Source organism: Pleurodeles waltl, chromosome 1_2, assembly GCF_031143425.1.
Source record: "Pleurodeles waltl isolate 20211129_DDA chromosome 1_2, aPleWal1.hap1.20221129, whole genome shotgun sequence".
Taxonomy (NCBI): Eukaryota; Metazoa; Chordata; class Amphibia; order Caudata; family Salamandridae; genus Pleurodeles; species Pleurodeles waltl.
Genome location: NC_090437.1, coordinates 488,771,914 through 488,791,669, shown reverse-complemented (window position 1 = coordinate 488,791,669; position 19,756 = coordinate 488,771,914). Strand labels below are relative to the sequence as shown.

Below are 19,756 nucleotides of genomic sequence, written 5' to 3'. Positions count from 1 at the left end.
ACAAGATTGAGTCCAACCCACACATTTTTCAAATAGAAAATGGTTGCTTTCTCATTAACTCCGATGATATGGTTGCTGTGGCTCAGTTGAAACACACTCAGACCTCCTCCTTTGGCATTGGTCTTGTGAATGTTCACAGATGTACACGTGGATGACTATGTCCTTCACTTCTTAGTTTTGGACATCAAGACTATAAACCTTATATGGCCCTATTTACAAAGATAAATATACATGTGTAAAGTTACTCATGTGTAAACTTACTACTGCGCCTCGTAGTAACTTTGCCCTTTTTTGCTAATCACCATTTCTGTATGTAAATGTACTTCTAGGTGCTGACTTACATGTCTACCCCCCCTTCAAGACAGAGGATGGAGCCTGAGAAAACAATATCTACTATATGTAAAGTTACTACTAGAAACATTTGTCATATAGGTGTAGGTCTCCGCCACCAGTGTGGAGCTATCCCTTATATAAAGTACATGGAAACATAATAAAAGTTATTAATTATTAAAATTATTTCAAATATTTTAATGTAAAGTAAAAATGTAAGTGAACTTAAAATAGTTATTAGCCTTTACTTACAATAATTTACATTTTACAGCACATTATCTCCTCCAATTAAATGTGTAATAAATATTTAAATGAATAAAATATATTTATTTTATGTATTAATTTAAATAAATCCAACCAGCATCATCATTTTGATATGTAATTACTTACTAAACATTATTAAAACACATTTGTCTAATTAATTTTAATTATTATTGAGAGATGTAAATATTAATTCATTTGATTTAAAAAAATCAAATAGGGCACAAAGGGTAACACTTAAAAAATATGTAATCTATAAATCGAAATAATTTATTTTATTTAACATTATTTCCTACTGGGTGGTTTTTAAGTGCCTGCCACCATTCTTGCTAATCGTAGTTAGCTACAGTATCTTTAAGTGCCCATGTGCTGTACTGAACAAACTCCTCCTTCGCCCTTCCTAAAAACATACTTACTCCTCCCTAACAGCCTCTTATTTATAAGTAAGCTCCCAAAGGTTCCTCTCATATTTAGTACTAAAACATATATCTACATGTGCATAGACCTCTGCTGCTACAGTGGAGAACTCTGCACAGAAAAGATAGGAGAGGCAAAGGTCTCTGCACGTAGGTTTGATAGTAGCATTTTGTAGTACTGTTGTAGTACTACTAAACAGAGTGCAGTTTGTGAATAGGCCCCAAAGATCTGCCTCCAATTCAGTTATCAACCCCAAAATCATGGGTCACGAAGTCTCAAGATTAAATACCCCACTTTCTCTTGTATTGTAATTTATTTGAAGTTAACCTGAACTAGAGATACGTCTGACAACACAATCATACAAAAGTTCACAGTCCTTTTGAGTGTTCACCAACAAGGTTTGTGCTACGGGCATATCTTTGACTCAAAATACTCTTCTTAAACTATTGCCCGATTTCCTTAATTTTTTTCTCTTACAGAGATTCCTTAAATATTGGGATCAGTGACCAAAATGTTACTATCCCATATGCATCTGGCCGTGACAACAGTGAGTGTGATGCTGAAGTAGAATGACAATGAAACATAACATCAACCCCAATGCTGTTCATGCACTGAGATCTTAGTGGATGAACTCTGCAGTCTAACAACTATTGTAGTTAAAGAAACCATGATGCACTGAATAGGGAATCAGTAAATGAGGACAACTGTGCATTGCAAAACTGACCAGGAACTCAGTGATCCCACAACACCAATTTTGTCTGGAGTCTATGAACACTGTCATAGGTAGTCTTATGTCAGTAGACTGTGTGTACAGTATGGTGATAAGCTATGTCACTGCTGTACCTAGAGGTCAACACAGCAGTGGCATGACATATGCTAGTTGTTGGTAAATTATGACAATATACTATAGTAGCAATATCCCATCAGTGAGGTATGATGTCGACATGCCGTTAGTAGGCCATGCTGTGTGTTAGTTTTGATATGGGTAAGCTAAGGTGTTGGTGATCCCTAATGTCTGTAGGTTAGGACTCGAACATGACATCAGTAAGTCAAGACTTTAATCTGACTTTGGTGGGCCATACCATCAGCAGGACGTGGTGGGACATAATCTCAGTGGGACATCGATGTCTTTGCACCACAACTTTAATATGATGTCAAAAAGCCATGGCTTTGAATGGACATGTCATGGGGACATCAACATGACATCAGAGGGCCACTGTGTCAGTGTATTAAGACACTGCTCCAAAGTTGGACACCCTTGATGACAATTGTGATATTTGGAAGTAAAGTACATGAGAGAAAGTATCAGGCACAACTATGAAAAAAGGTCTCAATGTCAGGCTGAGGTGGGCATGATACTGGTGAGGCATGACCAAGGCTGTAAGCATTTTACAGCTCAGGGGTAGTTCCTTTAGGATTTTTGCATATCTGCATTGGGATCTAGGAATACAGAAGCAACTAAATAGGAGGGCATGTGTTGTATGTTTTTCAAAAGGTAAATAAATGAAACCTAACATTATCACATAAAAAGACCATCTTTAGTTTTTAAATGTATATAAACATAGGACGGTTGTATGTCAATGATGTAATATTAAAAAGGGAACCCAAAGAGACCAATGACACACAACAATATTTGCAGGTACAGAGTGAAGAAATAAGAAGACAGGCTGACCAGGTGGGGTCCAAGAAGTGAGCACTTGAGAAAGGCAAATGAAGTGGGGAGGAGAGCAGAGTGTAATCGTCTGGCTGTGCTCTGCTAAAACGACTGACACCAGCCCAGAATAAATTCCTTGATACCAGATGATTGCATGCAAGATGCCAGACTCAAGTGGCTGTGTCTGTTTATTTTAGGCCAGGCTAACTACACAACCAGCCCTTGTGGCCTCACATTTCATCTTACCTCAGGGCTGCTGGTGAGGTGCATTCCTTCTTTCTCTTTCACACATGTGCACAAGCACACATGCACCCAAACACGAATCACTAAAGTGGGTAGGCGGTACTTTTTATGGGAGCAACCTGAAATACATTTGTCAGAAGGGTTATCTTAGCCAAGACCTTTATGTCTTTTTTACGGAACTGAAGTCGTATTCTAGCAAGTTAAAAATTATCTTACTGAAGAGGTTTCATTATATCTAATGAGGAGGCGCCAACTAATGTAGAACCTGCAGATTAGATGCTGATATTAGTTACCAGCTCAGAGTGCAAGAACATTGCTCTATGCAGTCTGCAAACCTTACCCGAGGGGTTTCTAAGTCCCTTTGAAATTAGCTAAAATTATATTTTTACCTAAAAAAGGTTTTGGACAATGTAATTTTCTGCATTCTGAAGGCCATCCTCCTATAATCTGAATATTATATCTACTCACACCCAAGGTATTACAACCAACGCTCTATGAATGACTTATCTAGTGCTGCACTAAAGCTTCTGATTTAACTTATTATTCTAGCACATATGTGTGTGATGAATCAGATTTTATTTAGATCTCACTGCAAAATTATTTTTTCTGTTTGGAATTGCTTTTAGGCTGTTTCTATGGAGAATATTATCTGCAAACGTGCCTTTCTTTGTTCTTTTATTCAATTGCTTCACAAAGTATACTGATGTCTTATTGTATATGGGCTTCGTTTTACTGATCTTATAAAATTATGATGATTTACGTGGAAGGCTATTAAGAGATGTGACCTACGAGCAAATGGGAAAGTAAAATGCTTCTAACAATGTATGTGTGGTAGGCTGTGTTACGAGCGGATCAAATAGAGTCAAAACAATGGGGTATTTTACTGTTTAGATTTTATTCTCTGTTTAGTCACAGGCTATTTCTTTTAACGGTAGTGTCAAGGGTCTGAGTCTTTGGGATTCCTGTTTTTCCTTAAGGTCTTTCTTTTCTCCTAGGTTTTCCTTGCTTCCCCCGTCGCCCTTGGTCTCATGGAGGATGGACGTCTCTCTCTCGGACCCCAGCTGAAAAGAAACAGAAAAAGAAGCAGTAAGTACTTCTGGGGTACTGGATGGGGTACGGTGCTCGTGAGGGTTTAAGGCAACATGCGGGTAAGTTCGTGAAGGGGTGATCAGGGTTGGGTTTTAGGGTTGCGGGGTCCAAACTGTGCCTATTTTCCCTTCTGGCCCCTTCCCTTGTCTCTTATTCACCCTCCCCGTTCCTCCTCCCACTTCCCTGGTGCCTTTCCCCATAACCGACTTTCCCCGTGACCCTCCCGTCCCTAGGAGGGAACGTACCTTGTCAAGCCACGACCCTCCTGGGTTGTGGCGGCTCTCTCGTTTCTCCTGAGTCTCTCCCGTTTCTAGCTCTCGCACTTCGGTGTTTCCTCCCTCTCCCGTCGGGATTTCCTTTCCGCTCGTCTCCTCTCCACCACACACGCCCGTCGCTCTCCACTCTTCTCTCTCTTGGTGCTCCGTCGCGCTCTTCTTTTCCGGGTCCGCCTCTTCTTTGAGTCCGCGAAACCAGAAGTCGTCGATGCTGTGACGACGTGGCGTCTCCCAGTTGCCAGGGGAACACCGCGCCGTTTCCGTGAATTCAGCCGAAAGATGGCGGATACGAGGTGAGTGTGCCGGGTCCTCCGGGACCCGTCTACAATCCCCTACCCTAGATCGGGGCTGTTCGAGGTCCGATGACGGAGGGAACCTGGAGAGGTAGTCGGCGGGACCTTGTAAGGAACCAGGGATATGGCGAACCTGGAACGCAAAGGGTTGCAGTTCTAAGAACCATCTCAAGATTCTGGAGTTAGAGTCTTTGTGAGCGGCAAGCCAGGTGAGAGGGGCATGGTCAGTGAACAAAACGAAGGACCTCCCTAAGAGATAATATTGTAAGGAGTCTATGGCCCATTTAATGGCAAGACATTCTTTTTCAATCGTTGGATAATGTGTCTCTCGCGGAAATAATTTCCTACTTAGAAAAACCACTGGGTGGTCAAAGCCTTCTTCATCGGGCTGTGTAAGCACGGCTCCAAGGCCTACGTCCGATGCATCCGTATATAGGTGAAAAGTGTTTAAGAAATCTGGGCATTTTAGTATTGGGTCCATGACAAGAGACTGCTTCAAGCGTTCAAAGCTGCTCTGTTGGAAGTCTGTAAATGGAGCCAATCTGGTGGGGTTTTGTTTGGTCAGTAGGTCAGTCAGAGGGGCAGCTATGGTGGAATAATTGGGGATAAACCGGCGGTAGTATCCTACTAAACCTAGGAACGACCGCAGGTCTTTCTTTGTTTTAGGTTCAGAAGTTTGTAATATAGCCTCAACCTTGTTTTGTTGTGGTTGCAGAGTGCCATTTCCTATGATATACCCTAAATAGGAGATTTCAGTGTTTCCTAGTAAACACTTCTTAGGGTTGGCAGTTAAACCGGCTTCCGTTAAGGCGGAAAAGATCGTATCCAGATGGACTAAGTGTTCTTGCCAGGTTTCGCTAAAAATGACTATGTCATCTAGGTAGGCAGCTGAGAAGGTTTGGAATGGTTTTAAGATTCGATCCATCAGACGCTGGAAGGTCGCGGGAGCGCCGTGAAGACCAAAAGGTAAAACCGTAAATTGGTAAAGGCCGGAAGGGGTTGAAAAGGCCGTCTTTTCCTTGGCCTCGGGGTGGGGGGGTATCTGCCAATATCCCTTGGTTAAGTCCAGGGTGGATAAATAACGAGCCTTCCCTAATTTCTCTAGGATGTCATCCACCCTAGGAATGGGGTATGTGTCAAAAAGGGAAATCTCATTAAGTTTGCGAAAATCAATGCAAAATCTTATCGATCCGTCTGGTTTAGGAACCAACACTACGGGGGAATTCCAAGGATTATTAGAGGGTTCAATGACCCCTAAGGCTAACATTGCTTCGATTTCGGCTTCAATGATAGGCTTCCGGGCTTCGGGGATGCGATATGGACGAAGACGAACTACTTGTCCTAGGGGTGTGTTAATGTGATGGTATGTTAATGGGGTTTTTCCCGGTGTTTTGGAGAAAAATTGGGGATGTTGCTTGATTAGGGTGTCTAGTTGTTGTTTTTTTTGTATCAGTTAGCTTTCTATTAATATTGGGTTTTTCTTCAGGAGGGGTTACTTTTATAGGGCATAACTCTAGTTCTCGTTCTTGGGCATAAGAGACCAAACACCCAATATCCGTCTGGTCGGTAGTCTCTTCTGCCGATTTCCATTGTTTTAACAGATTTATGTGGTAAATTTGTGTTTTCTTTGGGTGGGTGCTTATCTCTAATAGATAAGTGACAGGGGAGACTGGTCTAATGACCCTATAGGGTCCTTGCCATTTAGCGATCAATTTATGGTCAGATGTAGGTCGCATAATAAGGACCTGTTCATTAGGGAGGAAGGAACGAACTTTGCTTCCCTTATCATAGTAGGACTTTTGCTGTTTTTGAGCCGTGACTAGGTGACTATGAACGTCTTCCCAGAGGGTTTGCAACTGCCCTCTGAGTTGATGGACATAATCCATCAAGGGTTTCCCTTCTTCCTGTTCTTCCTCCCAGGTCTCTGCAGCCATATCCAGAAGGCTGCGAGGTTGCCTCCCGAAAACCAATTCAAAGGGGCTATGCCCCGTAGAGGACTGTTCGTGAGTCCGTATCGCATATAGAACCAAAGGAAGTTTCGGATCCCAGTTGCGACCGGATTCATCTACAGTTTTCCTCAACAGTGTCTTTATTGTGCAGTTATATCGTTCTACCAGTCCATCTGTCTGGGGGTGGTAGACCGAGGTTCGTAGCTGGGTAATCCCTAACAACTGGCATATCTGCTTCATGAGTTTTGACATAAAGGGCGTGCCTTGATCCGTCAATATTTCCTGGGGAAAACCTATACAGGAAAATACTGTTATCATGGCTTGGGCTATTGTTTTGGTGGTCATGCTGGCGAGGGGTATGGCTTCTGGGTATCTAGTTGCATAGTCCACTATGACTAATATGTAGGTATGACCTTTAGAAGAGGGGAGGAGGGGCCCTACCAGGTCCATGCCCACCCGTTTAAAAGGGATATCAATAATGGGTAAGGGGTATAATGGTGCTTTCCTGGGCATCCCTGGTTCAGTTAATTGGCATCTAGAACATTGGGAACAGTATCTGCGTATCTGAGCATATATTCCTGGGCAATAAAATTTCCGCATCAGGTATTCTTCCGTTTTCTCCCGACCAAAATGACCTCCCCCGGGTTGATTGTGAGCTAAAAACAGTACGTGATCTCTAAATGGGCATGGAACAACTAATTGTTGTTTGGTTTCCCCTTTTCCCGTTTTAGTTATCCGGTATAGGAGGTGTTTTTTTATAAGAAAATAGGGACCCACCTCATTAGTAATCTCTGTTCTGGCCGAGTTCCAAGCATGGGCAAGGGTAGGATCTTCTCTCTGGCTCCTTGGAAAGGAGATGGGTCTGCTACTAATCTCTGCTATTAGTTTAGGAACCTCCTTCGTCTTTTGGGTTTCCTGATATCGTCTTTTCCCCCGTCTTTTCTCGTTTCGCGTAAGTTTCTTTCGGTATAGAGGTATTTCTATGGGGACATTGGAAAAAGGGGCTTCGGTCCACCAGTCGGGAGTCCCAGCGGGCCTACGAACTTGATCCAATAGGTCATAGAACCGACTATAATCAGTCCCGATAATACAGTCCTCGATTAATTGCTCCATAACACCTATCGAAAGGATATCCCGAAAGGGCCCCCATTCTATCTTGACCGTGGTGAGGGGATAAGTTCCTTGGTCTCCATGTATACAACATATGGACACCCAGCGGTTGGTGACCGAAGTACCCAAAGGAATTATATCCTTCCTGATTACAGATTGTCCACATCCTGAATCAATTAGAGCCGAAATGACCTGCCCATTTATGGTGACCAGGTATCTAAATTTCTCATTCCCTTTTCCTGTACACAGAACTCTACGCCGTGTGACTCCAATTTCCATTGGTTCCGGTCCTTCGGATTTCCTGGGACATATTCTGGCAATATGGCCCCATTCACCACAGTGGAAACATTGTGGGGACTGCATAGGGTGATGTTCTACGGGTGTAGGGAACCGCGTTTCCTCAGAAAAATACCTGGGAGTTGGTTTTAGGGGAGGAATGGTTTTTTTTTGGAAAGGTCTCGGGGTTACGGGTTTACTTTCCGTGGACCGATGGAAAGCACAAGCCAAATCAATAGCCACCTCAGTGTTCATATTTGGATGTTATCGGATCCAGTTCTTAGTACTAAGGGGTAGTGAATCCAAATACTGTTCTAAAGTAATTGTCTTAATGACATCCTCCCGAGTTGTCCCTATGGGTCCCAACCATTTTTGAGCTAGGTCTTTCACCTTAAAATAGAAGGACCGAGGGTCCTCGTTTGCACTCCATTTTATTTTTCTAAATCGTAAACGATAATATTCTGTATCATGCCCAACCCGCCCCAGGATACTTTTTTTTATCTCCTGATAGGAGGTCGTACCATCAGGATTGGCGGATTGGTAGGCAGTCTGTAGGAATCCCGTAAGCAAGGGGGCCACATACTGACCCCAGCGGTCCTCTGGCCATTGAGCAGATGAGGCTATCCTCTCAAAATTCGTGAAAAATGAGTCTGGGTCTTCTCCTTCCTGGTATTTTTGGAGGACCGAACTGGGAACGTTTGGGTGTACTTTACTGGCCGCGATTGTATTGGTTAGGTTTTGTAACGCAGTCTCATGTACTAATTGATTATTGGCTATTATTGTAGCCTGACTTTTTAATGCCGATTGTAAGGCCTCCCGGTCCTCCTTGGCTTCTCGTTGGTGTGCTTCCCACACCAACTGCAGATTTCTTTGTCCTTCTGTGAGTTGCTTAATTATGTCCTCCAGGGATGGGGTTTCACTCATGATGAAACGCTCGTAAGCCCACCTGAGAAGTGATCCCACTTCTGACACCACTGTGGTAGGCTGTGTTACGAGCGGATCAAATAGAGTCAAAACAATGGGGTATTTTACTGTTTAGATTTTATTCTCTGTTTAGTCACAGGCTATTTCTTTTAACGGTAGTGTCAAGGGTCTGAGTCTTTGGGATTCCTGTTTTTCCTTAAGCTCTTTCTTTTCTCCTAGGTTTTCCTAGCTTCCCCCGTCGCCCTTGGTCTCATGGAGGATGGACGTCTCCCTTTCGGACCCCAGCCGAAAAGAAACAGAAAAAGAAGCGGTAAGTACTTCTGGGGTACTGGATGGGGTACGGTGCTCGTGAGGGTTTAAGGCAACATGCGGGTAAGTTCGTGAAGGGGTGATCAGGGTTGGGTTTTAGGGTTGCGGGGTCCAAACTGTGCCTATTTTCCCTTCTGGCCCCTTCCCTTGTCTCTTATTCACCCTCCCCGTTCCTCCTCCCACTTCCCTGGTGCCTTTCCCCGTAACCGACTTTCCCTGTGACCCTCCCGTCCCTAGGAGGGACCGTACCTTGTCAAGCCACGACCCTCCTGGGTCGTGGCGGCTCTCTCGTTTCTCCTGAGTCTCTCCCGTTTCTAGCTCTCGCACTTCGGTGTTTCCTCCCTCTCCGGTCGGGATTTCCTTTCCGCTCGTCTCCTCTCCACCACACACGCCCGTCGCTCTCCACTCTTCTCTCTCTTGGTGCTCCGTCGCGCTCTTCTTTTCCGGGTCCGCCTCTTCTTTGAGTCCGCGAAACCGGAAGTCATCGATGCTGTGACGACGTGACGTCTCCCCGTTGCCAGGGGAACGCCGCGCCGTTTCCGTGAATTCAGCCGAAAGATGGCGGATACGAGGTGAGTGTGCCGGGTCCTCCGGGACCCGTCTACAGTATGCTACAGCAATGCTATATGAGTTGATGTTTTGAAATCCTAATATAATCTTTAAAATTCTGGGATTGATGCACGTTTTTCATTTGAGCTGCACTCACTGCCTTTTATACTAGCTCACCCAGCATCATTTCATATTGTCAACATTTCCACACAGGTCAAAATCTGAAGCCAGGTACATGTCCTTTAAATTCTCCAGGCTAGAGTTCTATTCAGTCTCCTCTTTCTCCAAAAATGATACTAAGCAGATTGTACACATTAGTGTTCTAACTTCGTATGTAACCTAGGATGAGAAAGGATTGACAAGCCTTCAAGATTTCAGGGAACCTAAAACCTTGTCATTGCCTCACACACGTATGATTGGCTTTCCTAAATGCTAACAAGGCACTCGTTTCTAACCAATCTCATATCCCTTATAGTTCTACAAGTCCTATTCCAACTTTGGGATTTAGCAAGAGCACAAACTAAAAAACTGCTCATAACCCTAAATCATCTGTGATCACAAATTTTAGGAATTTTCTAACCCTGCACATTTTTGTATATCTTGAATGTACGGGTACTTGAGACCTCAAACCCAGAGTTTCCTATTTTAGAAATTAGCATTTTTAAAATGAACACCAACACAAACACCAGCCCCTTGGAACTTTATTGTTCAAGGGAATCAGCGCACAATTCAATAGAGGGTGGGAAAATAGTTGCTATTAAACATAAAAAAGACCAGCTAGTGATTTTTTGGGTTAATACACCTTCATCCCGCCTTACTGCCAAGTGAGGGTCGTAATTTTGTAGTTAGAAGGTTGTAATGTTGCCTTTTAAAAAAAAAAATTTAATGTACTACAAATCAGTTGAAACAATACATGATTAATATATTTAGTCAAACAGTAAATGGCTCTACCATCATATGCCTATAATAAAATTTGAAGTTTCAGAAAAATAAGTATATGTAAGTTGTTCTTTTAAATTTAACAGCATTGCTGAAGTGAGTAAAATCTGATTTTTAATGGGAGTCCCTGTTTAATCCCATTTGCAAGACAAGCACCACGTTAAAAGATATACAGTGCAGTTATGTAGGGCATGCAAGCACAACTGTATTTTAGCTTACAATACCCTATTTTTGGTATGTTAAGCATAACAAAAAATGTGTAGGGATAACAGATACAGAGTCATAACAACAATGATTAGCAGAGAGTGAGAATTGAAGAATAAAACATTACTCACGCGTAAACATAGTGAGAAACCAAGGAATAGCGTATAGCTACAAGGCAAAAAAAAAGAAAAACAATATTATTTTATCGAGCCTTGATGCACCTTTGCAAGAATAATGTATGATAAAATTATTTATTCTCTTAAAACGAATATCAACACAAAGCAGTATACATGTCTTCCACGTGGAACAGGACAAAAAAGTGTATGTTATACATCACATATGTATTAAGTGATCAAAATGAAGGGTTTATACTCACCCTGTAAAAATGTTTCTCTTAAATTTCCAAAGACGGTATCAATATTTTTGTAATAACTTCCTATACTTGGTTGAATTACTCACTAGCCAACTTTATCCCATGCCTCCTCAGAACATCTAAATTGCCATTTTTCACCCGTTCTATCTTCAGTTATTAGTTCTTAGAATCATTAGCAAAAGCAAGGCTGAACTGTAAAACTGTAAACTTCGCACTTGTATAGCGCACTACTCACCCGTTAGGGTCTCAAGGCGCTGTACGCATACCGCTGTGGAGACCCTCCTGGCTTTTCCCTGTGAGGCGCCCACTCCTGGACAGCCCCAGGGTGAAGCCAGGTATCCAAGCGCTGTGAGGGCCGTTGTGGAGATTAAGCAAGCTATTGCCCAGAGTTACAGGGTGGGACCCATCAATTAGAATAGGCACTGAGGCGAGAATTATCTGGTCCAAGGGAATTGAGCCCAAGACCCCCCAAGGTGGGAATTGAACCCTGGTCCCGGGCCAGATTTCTGCATCAGGGTCTGCCGCTCTAACCATTGTGCCACACTTCTCCACACTTGAACCAGTCCTTTAGACAAGATAGGAGAACCTCTGAGGTGAATGCTAGCACACCGCGCAGCCATCCAAATAGTTAAGGATCTAGACCAGGGTGGAGAAGTGCTCATTTCCATTTGTCAAGAACTAAAGATCTTATGCACCAGTTCTGAACATAACAATGACATGCAATTGGGATAGGATAACAGGGACATGTATAAAGAAAAACAGAGATATTGCTATTTGGAAAACTAACTTCTTCAATCTATACTTTTAGTTGGGTTTACAATTTTGGATCTTTCTAAATTGATATAGGATACTATTTTGAACATTCTTGGAGGACTTGGCAGAAGTATAATTTACATAAAACATGATCGGTCTGCTACATCTGCCAACAGCCAGCCTACCGGAATGTAAACCAACCTTCATATAAACAATAGGCACATTCCAAGTCAAGGCACGCAGCTTTCGATGAAACTGTAGCTCAGATGCAACGACACAAAATCATACATTGAAAAAGTGTAGGTAGGATTTCACGCAAGGCATTCATGTATAGTACACATATCCTGATGTAACACCATTTACAAAAGATCACTAAAAAAATACTCAGACTATTATGTTAAATAATTTAAGTATAATTGAAGCCTTGAAAAAGAATCTTCAAAGTAAGCGCATCGTGATGTGCTAAGTGGGAGGCTTCATAAGTAACGGTAAAACCATGGGTGAACCATAAGTAGGAGTCAAATGAAGAAAAGGAGCTACCTAATGCTTATAAAGCAGAGGCAAACTTACACTGTGAAAAAGCAATGATTGCATTCAGATGTTATATCTTAAATCAACAAACAACCCAAAATGAGGTTTAGCCGTTCTGACAATCTAAGGCTGGTGAATCCTTACTTAGTTATTGCCAAAAGGAAAAACAAATATGAAAATCATCCTATTTCCTTTAAACTGCAGAGTAGAAGCCAGTGAAAAAAAACAGGCCATAGCAAATGGGGCCCTTCAGATATGGCCGGTAGAAGAAAACACCACCACACAGGGAATCCGCAGAGTCCTAAAGAAACATAACAGCAGCTTGAACAAACCAGTTCCTGTTTCTATTGATTGCTTACAAATGGGTATTACCACAGACACACACTGGGGCCGGCATGAGCAGGAGTCCACAAATGTCCCCATGAAACCAAGAAGTGGAAGGAAGCAGCCACCATTATGAAGCCTGAGCAGGGCCAAAGGAATAAAAAAGGCCCTCTGGCAGTAGCTTCTGGTTGGGGGGGCCCAAGCAGACACTTTGGCACCTGACAAATTCTTAAAGCAGTGTGTGCTGTCACCCGCTGGTGACTCAAGAACAAAAATAAAGGGAGCTGGTGACGTTGTCGGACCAATACAGGGCTTCAAACCTCTCAACTTAAAGATAGTAGCCATCACCTGGAAAAACTGCACATGGAGGAAAAAAAGAACAGAGAACCTCACCACATCTTGATCACACACAAAGCACTGCAGGGATAGAAAAGTACCCTGCATGGTAAAAGACATGTACCCTTGCCCTGAGTGCCAAACTGTACTGTTGCCTGCAGTGCTTCGTTTGTAAAACAATAAGTGCCAGGCACCTTTTCAGGAGGCCACTACAGCTTGAATCACCCATCACCCATGCCACCATGGCCAGTGACCATACCAATTCAACTACTAACAATTACACTCCTACAAGTGTGACAGTTCGGACTATTCCAGGCCCCCAAAGCCATATAAATGGCTTGGGCGGCAGGCATTACTATTTTTCTTAATGTATATTCAGTTAATAAAAACCTATTCTTGTGCTCATCTTTAAATTAGAAAAGCAGGACCACCATGTAGCAGACCGCCATAGGTGCCTTGGGTTGACAATTATATGCCTGTGTCAAGCACTGGAAATTACAGGCTCAAATTAAGGCACTGGTTGTCTGGATCCCTAATGCTGATCTTTTTGTCATAGGCGAACACAGGTCATGTGTGTGCGCCATGACATACGCCTATCTCACGGATTGCTGTCCTGTTGGACCGGGAGTGGTGCCCAAAACGCCGCCCTCATAGTGGGGGAAGACTACCACCTTCACCAGAAGTTAAGCAGCACTAGCACAGTGGTGGCAGTATACCATATAGTGAACAGGACCCTTTTACCCTTTTGTCCCTGGAGTGAGGCCTACAGGCTCACTCACCTTTTTGAAAGCTCTGCAGCTGTGTGCTTAACTCACCCCTGGCCTATATTAGGTAGATGTGGAAGGGGCTGTGTGATGGAAACATGTGCTGAGTGTATGTGTGCTCCTACGTAGTAGACTACAGAAGGGCTGAAGTGAGGTACAGCGCAGACATGGTAAATGTGTGAATGCCAGCAGTGTTTGTTTTTAAAATCACACACACTGGTACAATACAGAAAGGCAGCCGAACTGAACAGTGTGCACAGACTGAATGAGATTGCTGCATGTAGTTCTGTTTGTGGTGGCATAATACATGAAGATAACAGTGCTGTGCAGTAAGTGTGCTGTGGAAGTACACTGAGTGCAAGTGTTTCTGCACTGATACATTATATGGAGGGCCTTGAGTTCCATTTTGGGAAGCCCAGACCTACCTGGCGAAAAGATGGAGAGGAAGAATCCCCCTACCCCCTCCAAAGACAGATTTGTGTATCGCTGCATTCCTGTAAGCTAAGAGGGACATGCAGTGCAGGATACGAGATCCAGACTCTCTCTCTGCATTTCAAAGGCTTCATTGATTCAAAGATAGATCAGAAGGAAGGGGCCTGAAAATATCATGAAGATATATATTGGGTTGATAAGGAAATTATAAGGAGTAGGGCTGGGAGCACAGGATTAACCTTTTGATGCACGTATCACTGTGGCTGACATCAAGGTGTAAACTCTGTCACTCCCATGAATCTTGTTGTGGGCTAATCAGCTTCAGAGGCTTGCCTACTGTGAAAGTCATCCTTTTGAAGGAAAAAGAAAGGGGAAAGATGTCAATTTCAAAGAAGCAGAACCCCAACATAAAACTTCAAAGACTCTGAGATGAAACTACATTTTGTGTCTGGAAAAGGACTATAAGTAGGGGAGTTTGAGACCCCAAACTTTATCATCTGCTGAGCAGCTAGACTGGGAGTGTGAGGATGGGGAGCCCTGGAAGAGTTCTGCCTGTGACCAGTATTGGGGCCCAGGTCTGATAGTCTCCCTGCTGGGTGAGTGGACGTCACCCAGGGCAACCAAGACTACCTGCCCTGGAGCCTGGAGTACCTGCGCATGCCTGCTCACCAAGACCAGTGTGCCCTGTGAGAAAGAGGAGAGCGTTGGGAGGAGCAAGGTCTAGGGCGGAACCTATTATAAGGACTCCCTGTGCAAGGTATGAGGAATCCACTCTTGCACCAATTGGGCCATAGCCTGTGTGCAGATTGTTTCAACGGCCCCCGTGTGCTAGGAGGGGCTTCTGTGGACTAAAAGGAGGAGCAAATGTAGTGCTGAGAGCCAAGTTCACATTTAGCAAACTGCACCAAAGGAGGAGCGAGGATCAGAGGATATTGCCAGAGCCCCGTCAAAGCAAGGAGTTCAACTGCTTGTCCAATGCTGAGAGTCAGATGCAGAAGGGTTGCTTAGCCCAGTTAAGCAGGATCCATAGTAGAGTGGCCTCGGGGACATTGGGAATAGAAGGCCTCAGCCATCACAGTTGAGCCCAGTAACTCCTGCTTGCCCCATGGCCCACTTAACAGGGTTCTAACAAGCATGTTAGACAGGATGTAAGGAAAAAAAACACCCACCTGTGAGAAACCATAGTGGCACCCCTTATCAGAGGTGGTGAAGAGGTGTAGAAACAGCATAGGTAGTCAACTATAGACAGGCAGTTGAGGGGGAAGGAGCCAAAAAGTGATGCCACAGGGTTCAGGATAGAGTTTTTGACAAACAGCACTCATGAGATTCTAGATGCTTGCTGCCATTAACCTCTTAGATGGGGCACTTGAAAATGACCCAGTGGCATAGAGAAACATGAACTGGCTGTAATCCAGCAGGCGTGCTAAGAGAAGCAGAGCAACCATCTCACTCTAAGCAGTGTGGAGGACGTGTAGACTGAGGGTTTGAGGAAGCCCATCAGGTTGCTCTGCTCAGTGGAGTGGCATCAGAAGTAGAGCTTAAGTAGAGAGCGAAAACATAGGGGGGGCAGGAACCATCATACAAAGCAAGGGACCTTGTGGAGCCCCTTCAAGCCTTCTCCACCAATCTCACCAGCAAGCCTGAACTGACCACACACACAATCTTCAGAGGACAGTTAACTAATGGACTAAAGAGTGAGCCATGTAGGCAGCAAACAGCTGGCAGAAGGTTATAAACATGGCACAGAACAAAGGCAAACTAAACCTCTGCTCATGTAAGCATACCCTGATTTGGAAGCCATATGGCACTGATCAAAATGCAACTGCCAAAGGAACTAACATTCAGAGTCAAGCAGCAACGGAGCTGATGACATGGTTGGAGGCAGAGGAAAAAGGCAATCATCAGTGCAGGAATGTCTGTCAATGCGATCTGCAAAGAAGGACTCACAAAAGACATTAAAAGGTACTTCAAGTGGGTCCCCTGAAAGATAAAAAAGGGCCAATGAAGTCAGTGGTTAACGGGGGAAAAATGGGCGGATTTGTGAAAGAGAAAAATAATCGAAGTTGTCACTGTTAAAGCAGATCTCAGGTAATGCTCGAATCAAATCAAAGGAGAAGTAACTGAAATTCAAGGCAATCGCCTGGAAAAAGAATGAATGAGCAAACTATTGAACAAGAATAGCTATGCACAATGAACAAGTTACTTACCTCGTTTTAGCCGCCTGTGATGTCACAGTTGCCTATAAAGGCCCACCCTGGTCAGCGTATGGGAGTTATTTTCCTTCTGCGCTGGTTAAGCACATATCCGGAATCGAGCTATACTCTGTCTTTTTCGACAGGCCTTTTTTGACCTTTTTGTTGACTTGTTTTGATGAGACCCCCACCAAAGTATGTCTCTGGTGCCTTGACCGAGACCGCGACTCTAAGTCGTGTTCCGACTGCCAGGCCATGGCCTTGAAAGCTTTGAGAGACGGATGGCGTCATAAAACTCCTTGAGTTGAGCAGTGGTCGCTCCGGCCTGGAAATGGGGGCGGGGGAGACTCGAAGGAACCGTGCCTGGAACGTTGACGTTCCTGAGATGCCTTGTCAGCTGATGGTCATGGCAAAGTCGAAGTCTGCTTGGACTTCTTTTTGTGCCTCTTCCCCGAGTGCTTGGTGGACCTCGAGTGCGATGAAGAGGACTTAGGGCTCCTGGAGCAGTCCCGCGACCTCCTCCTTGATTAGGTCCATTACCTCCTCCTCGATCGGGACCATGACCTTGGAGTTGCGCCAACCGAAGTTGGCTACCAGGCCGCCATGAGCTTCAGAGACCACTCTCTCAAAGCTTTCGGGGTCATGGCCCGGCAGTCGGAACACTCTATCAAGGCACCAGAGACATACCTGATGAAGGGGTCTGTCACTGACATGGTGCGATGGCATGCACCACACGGCTTGAACCCCATCTTGCTCAATGTCATTATCGCACAGACTTGAAAAAGATTTTGACAAAATGGTTGAAAAAAGGCGTGCCAAAAAAGGCAGAGTGTAGCTCGAATCCGGACCTGCGCTTAACCTGGAGGATATTCAAAGTGTGGATTCTGCAGGGAGATATAGCCAACAGAAATATATTTACAAGTATTTTAGTCATCATTACAATTACAAATCTGTATCTTTAACTCATGAAATTAGAGCTGACTCTTGAAAATGAGACCACTCGGTCTCATTGCACAATGAATAGAATTATTAGAATTTTTTTCTTGAGAGAACCGTTTGCTGGAAAACAAAGTTCCATGTCTCAAAAATTATGGAATTGATGTCTGACAGACATCACTGACTTGGATAAAAGTAATAATGTTTGATAATTGTCATCTTCTCCCTTTTCTGGCAAAGTCAACCGAGTGTGAGCATATGCAGGAGGACCTTAATAGTGTTTATTGCTACCCGTGAGTATACTGTTTAACCTCACTATACATGTGCATACCAAGGTACTCACAACAGATTTCTGGTTTTGTTTTAGTATGTTGAGTTATTGTAGCTTTAGAGCTAAATTGTAAATGTTTGTGAATATGGAAAATTTGCCATCATCAAGGAGATGCTTTGCTGAAACCCTGATGCTTTTGACTTTGGGTTAAAAAATTAGTCGTTCCTATGATTTGGAGAAAAACCTGAATAAATTAGACTGAAAGGAACTTTCACACTAAGGCCCTCCTTACAAGTGACCTCCTAATTCAGATCCAAAGTGGCCAAAAATAGCAGTTTGTTTTACTTTCTCACAGTTTTCGCTTAACCTCAAGGTGAAAGTCTTGCTAAAAATTAAGAATTACTGGGGGAAATCGGACCAGGAATTACCGAATCCCTTGCCAATCTCCATTTGTTAGTGTACCCTAAGAGTTCAACTCATAATGGGTGGGATTTCGCCCATCACTGGAGTTACCAATAGCCCTGGAATCGGCAACTTCAGGAACGGGGGAAATCCAGTCCATTTCACGGGGCGACTCAGAATGAGGGGCTAAGCCAGTTGTACTCCACTACCAGTATGGATGAGATCATAATAAGGTATACTCTTTGAGACTGGGTCTACATGGGGATTCAGATAGGTATTGGGGACTTATGCATACTGTGATTGCCAGTCCACAGCACAGAATGCTGTGCAATAATGTATGAATTAAATTTGCAGACATCTCACAATGGTAAAGCAATGACTGGACACAAGACGTAGAAAAGTCAAAGTGTGTAATGAAAGAAAACATCACTATCCAATGCTGCAAAAACTCAATTTTTAATTTATAAAATATTAAACAAGTGATGTAATACATGGGGAAATAACTAGAAAACGCTTTGTAAACCAGACAATAACAATGTCTCCACTGATGGAGAAATACTTGTTTACTAGTCATCTCCCATCTTTCTCCACTGAACTTATCTTCTAGATCGGCTATTCTTAAGCTTTTGACATTTGTGGGCCCTCTTGGAATCACTATTGAAAGCTGGGGATCTCTGGCAAAGGAATTTCTATGATTCAGATTAAAACAAACAAAAATAAAGAAATGAATATTCAGCAAACAAACAGCAGCACACAAGGCAACCTCTTTGCAAGGATCAGCATTGCAGGATTAATTCCCACCACCAAGCCTCCTAGCTCCTCCCACCGCAGCTGGAACAGAGTGACAGAAACCCAAACCCCACCCATCCCGACCCTGCAACTAACTTGGAACAGGCCATCCACAACTTCTCCTTCTGGCTCACCAACTGCGCTGACAAGAGTTGCACCTATCAAGTCCATTAAGACCAGGAAATCCACCAAACAAGCCAGCTGGTATACACCAGAACTCAGGACCATGAAACCTAAATGCAAATGTCTAAAAAGACGAAGACGCACCTGCAAATATCCCAAAGACCGAGCCACCTTCAAGTAGCCCTCAAAAAATACCATCAACGCCTGAAAGACACAAAAAGATGCGCCCTGGTGGACCGCATCAAAGCCAGCTCCAACCATAGCTAGTAACTCTTCAACATCATCAGAGAGTTCTCTTGCTCATCAGCCACTGAGAACACGATCTCCCTGTCCAAGAAAATCTGCAACACCCAGAGTACCTCTACAACAAGATAGTCACCATCTACAGAAACATCAAACTGACCTTTACAGCCTCCTCAGGCCAATGGACACTACCCACAACCATCATCTCACCACATGGCAACAGCTCACCACAGCGCTCATGAACTCCATCCACTCTAGAGCACCCATGGACACCTGCCCCCACCACCTCTTCAACCTCGGGAGCAAGGAAAACAGCTGCAAACTCACCTCCATTTTCAACACATCCATCACCACAGCCACATTCCCTACCAATGAAAACATGCAGAAGTCAGACCCCTCCTCAAGAACCTTTCCGCTGACCTTAGCAAACTCAAGAACTTCTGCGACAAACTCTATGCTCCTCTT

General features: G+C 43.8%; 1 protein-coding gene across 2 annotated transcripts in view; it reads right to left on the bottom strand.

Annotated features, from left to right (window-relative positions):
• The window catches only part of TBCK (TBC1 domain containing kinase), a 1,319,282-nt gene that overhangs the window by 574,193 nt on the left and 725,333 nt on the right, over window positions 1–19,756 (bottom strand). For both annotated transcript variants that reach the window (XM_069241253.1, XM_069241261.1), the window contains one exon: window positions 10,954–10,990. In XM_069241253.1, coding sequence (XP_069097354.1) covers window positions 10,954–10,990 — 37 coding nt within the window. The remainder of the gene's footprint in view (window positions 1–10,953; window positions 10,991–19,756) is intronic.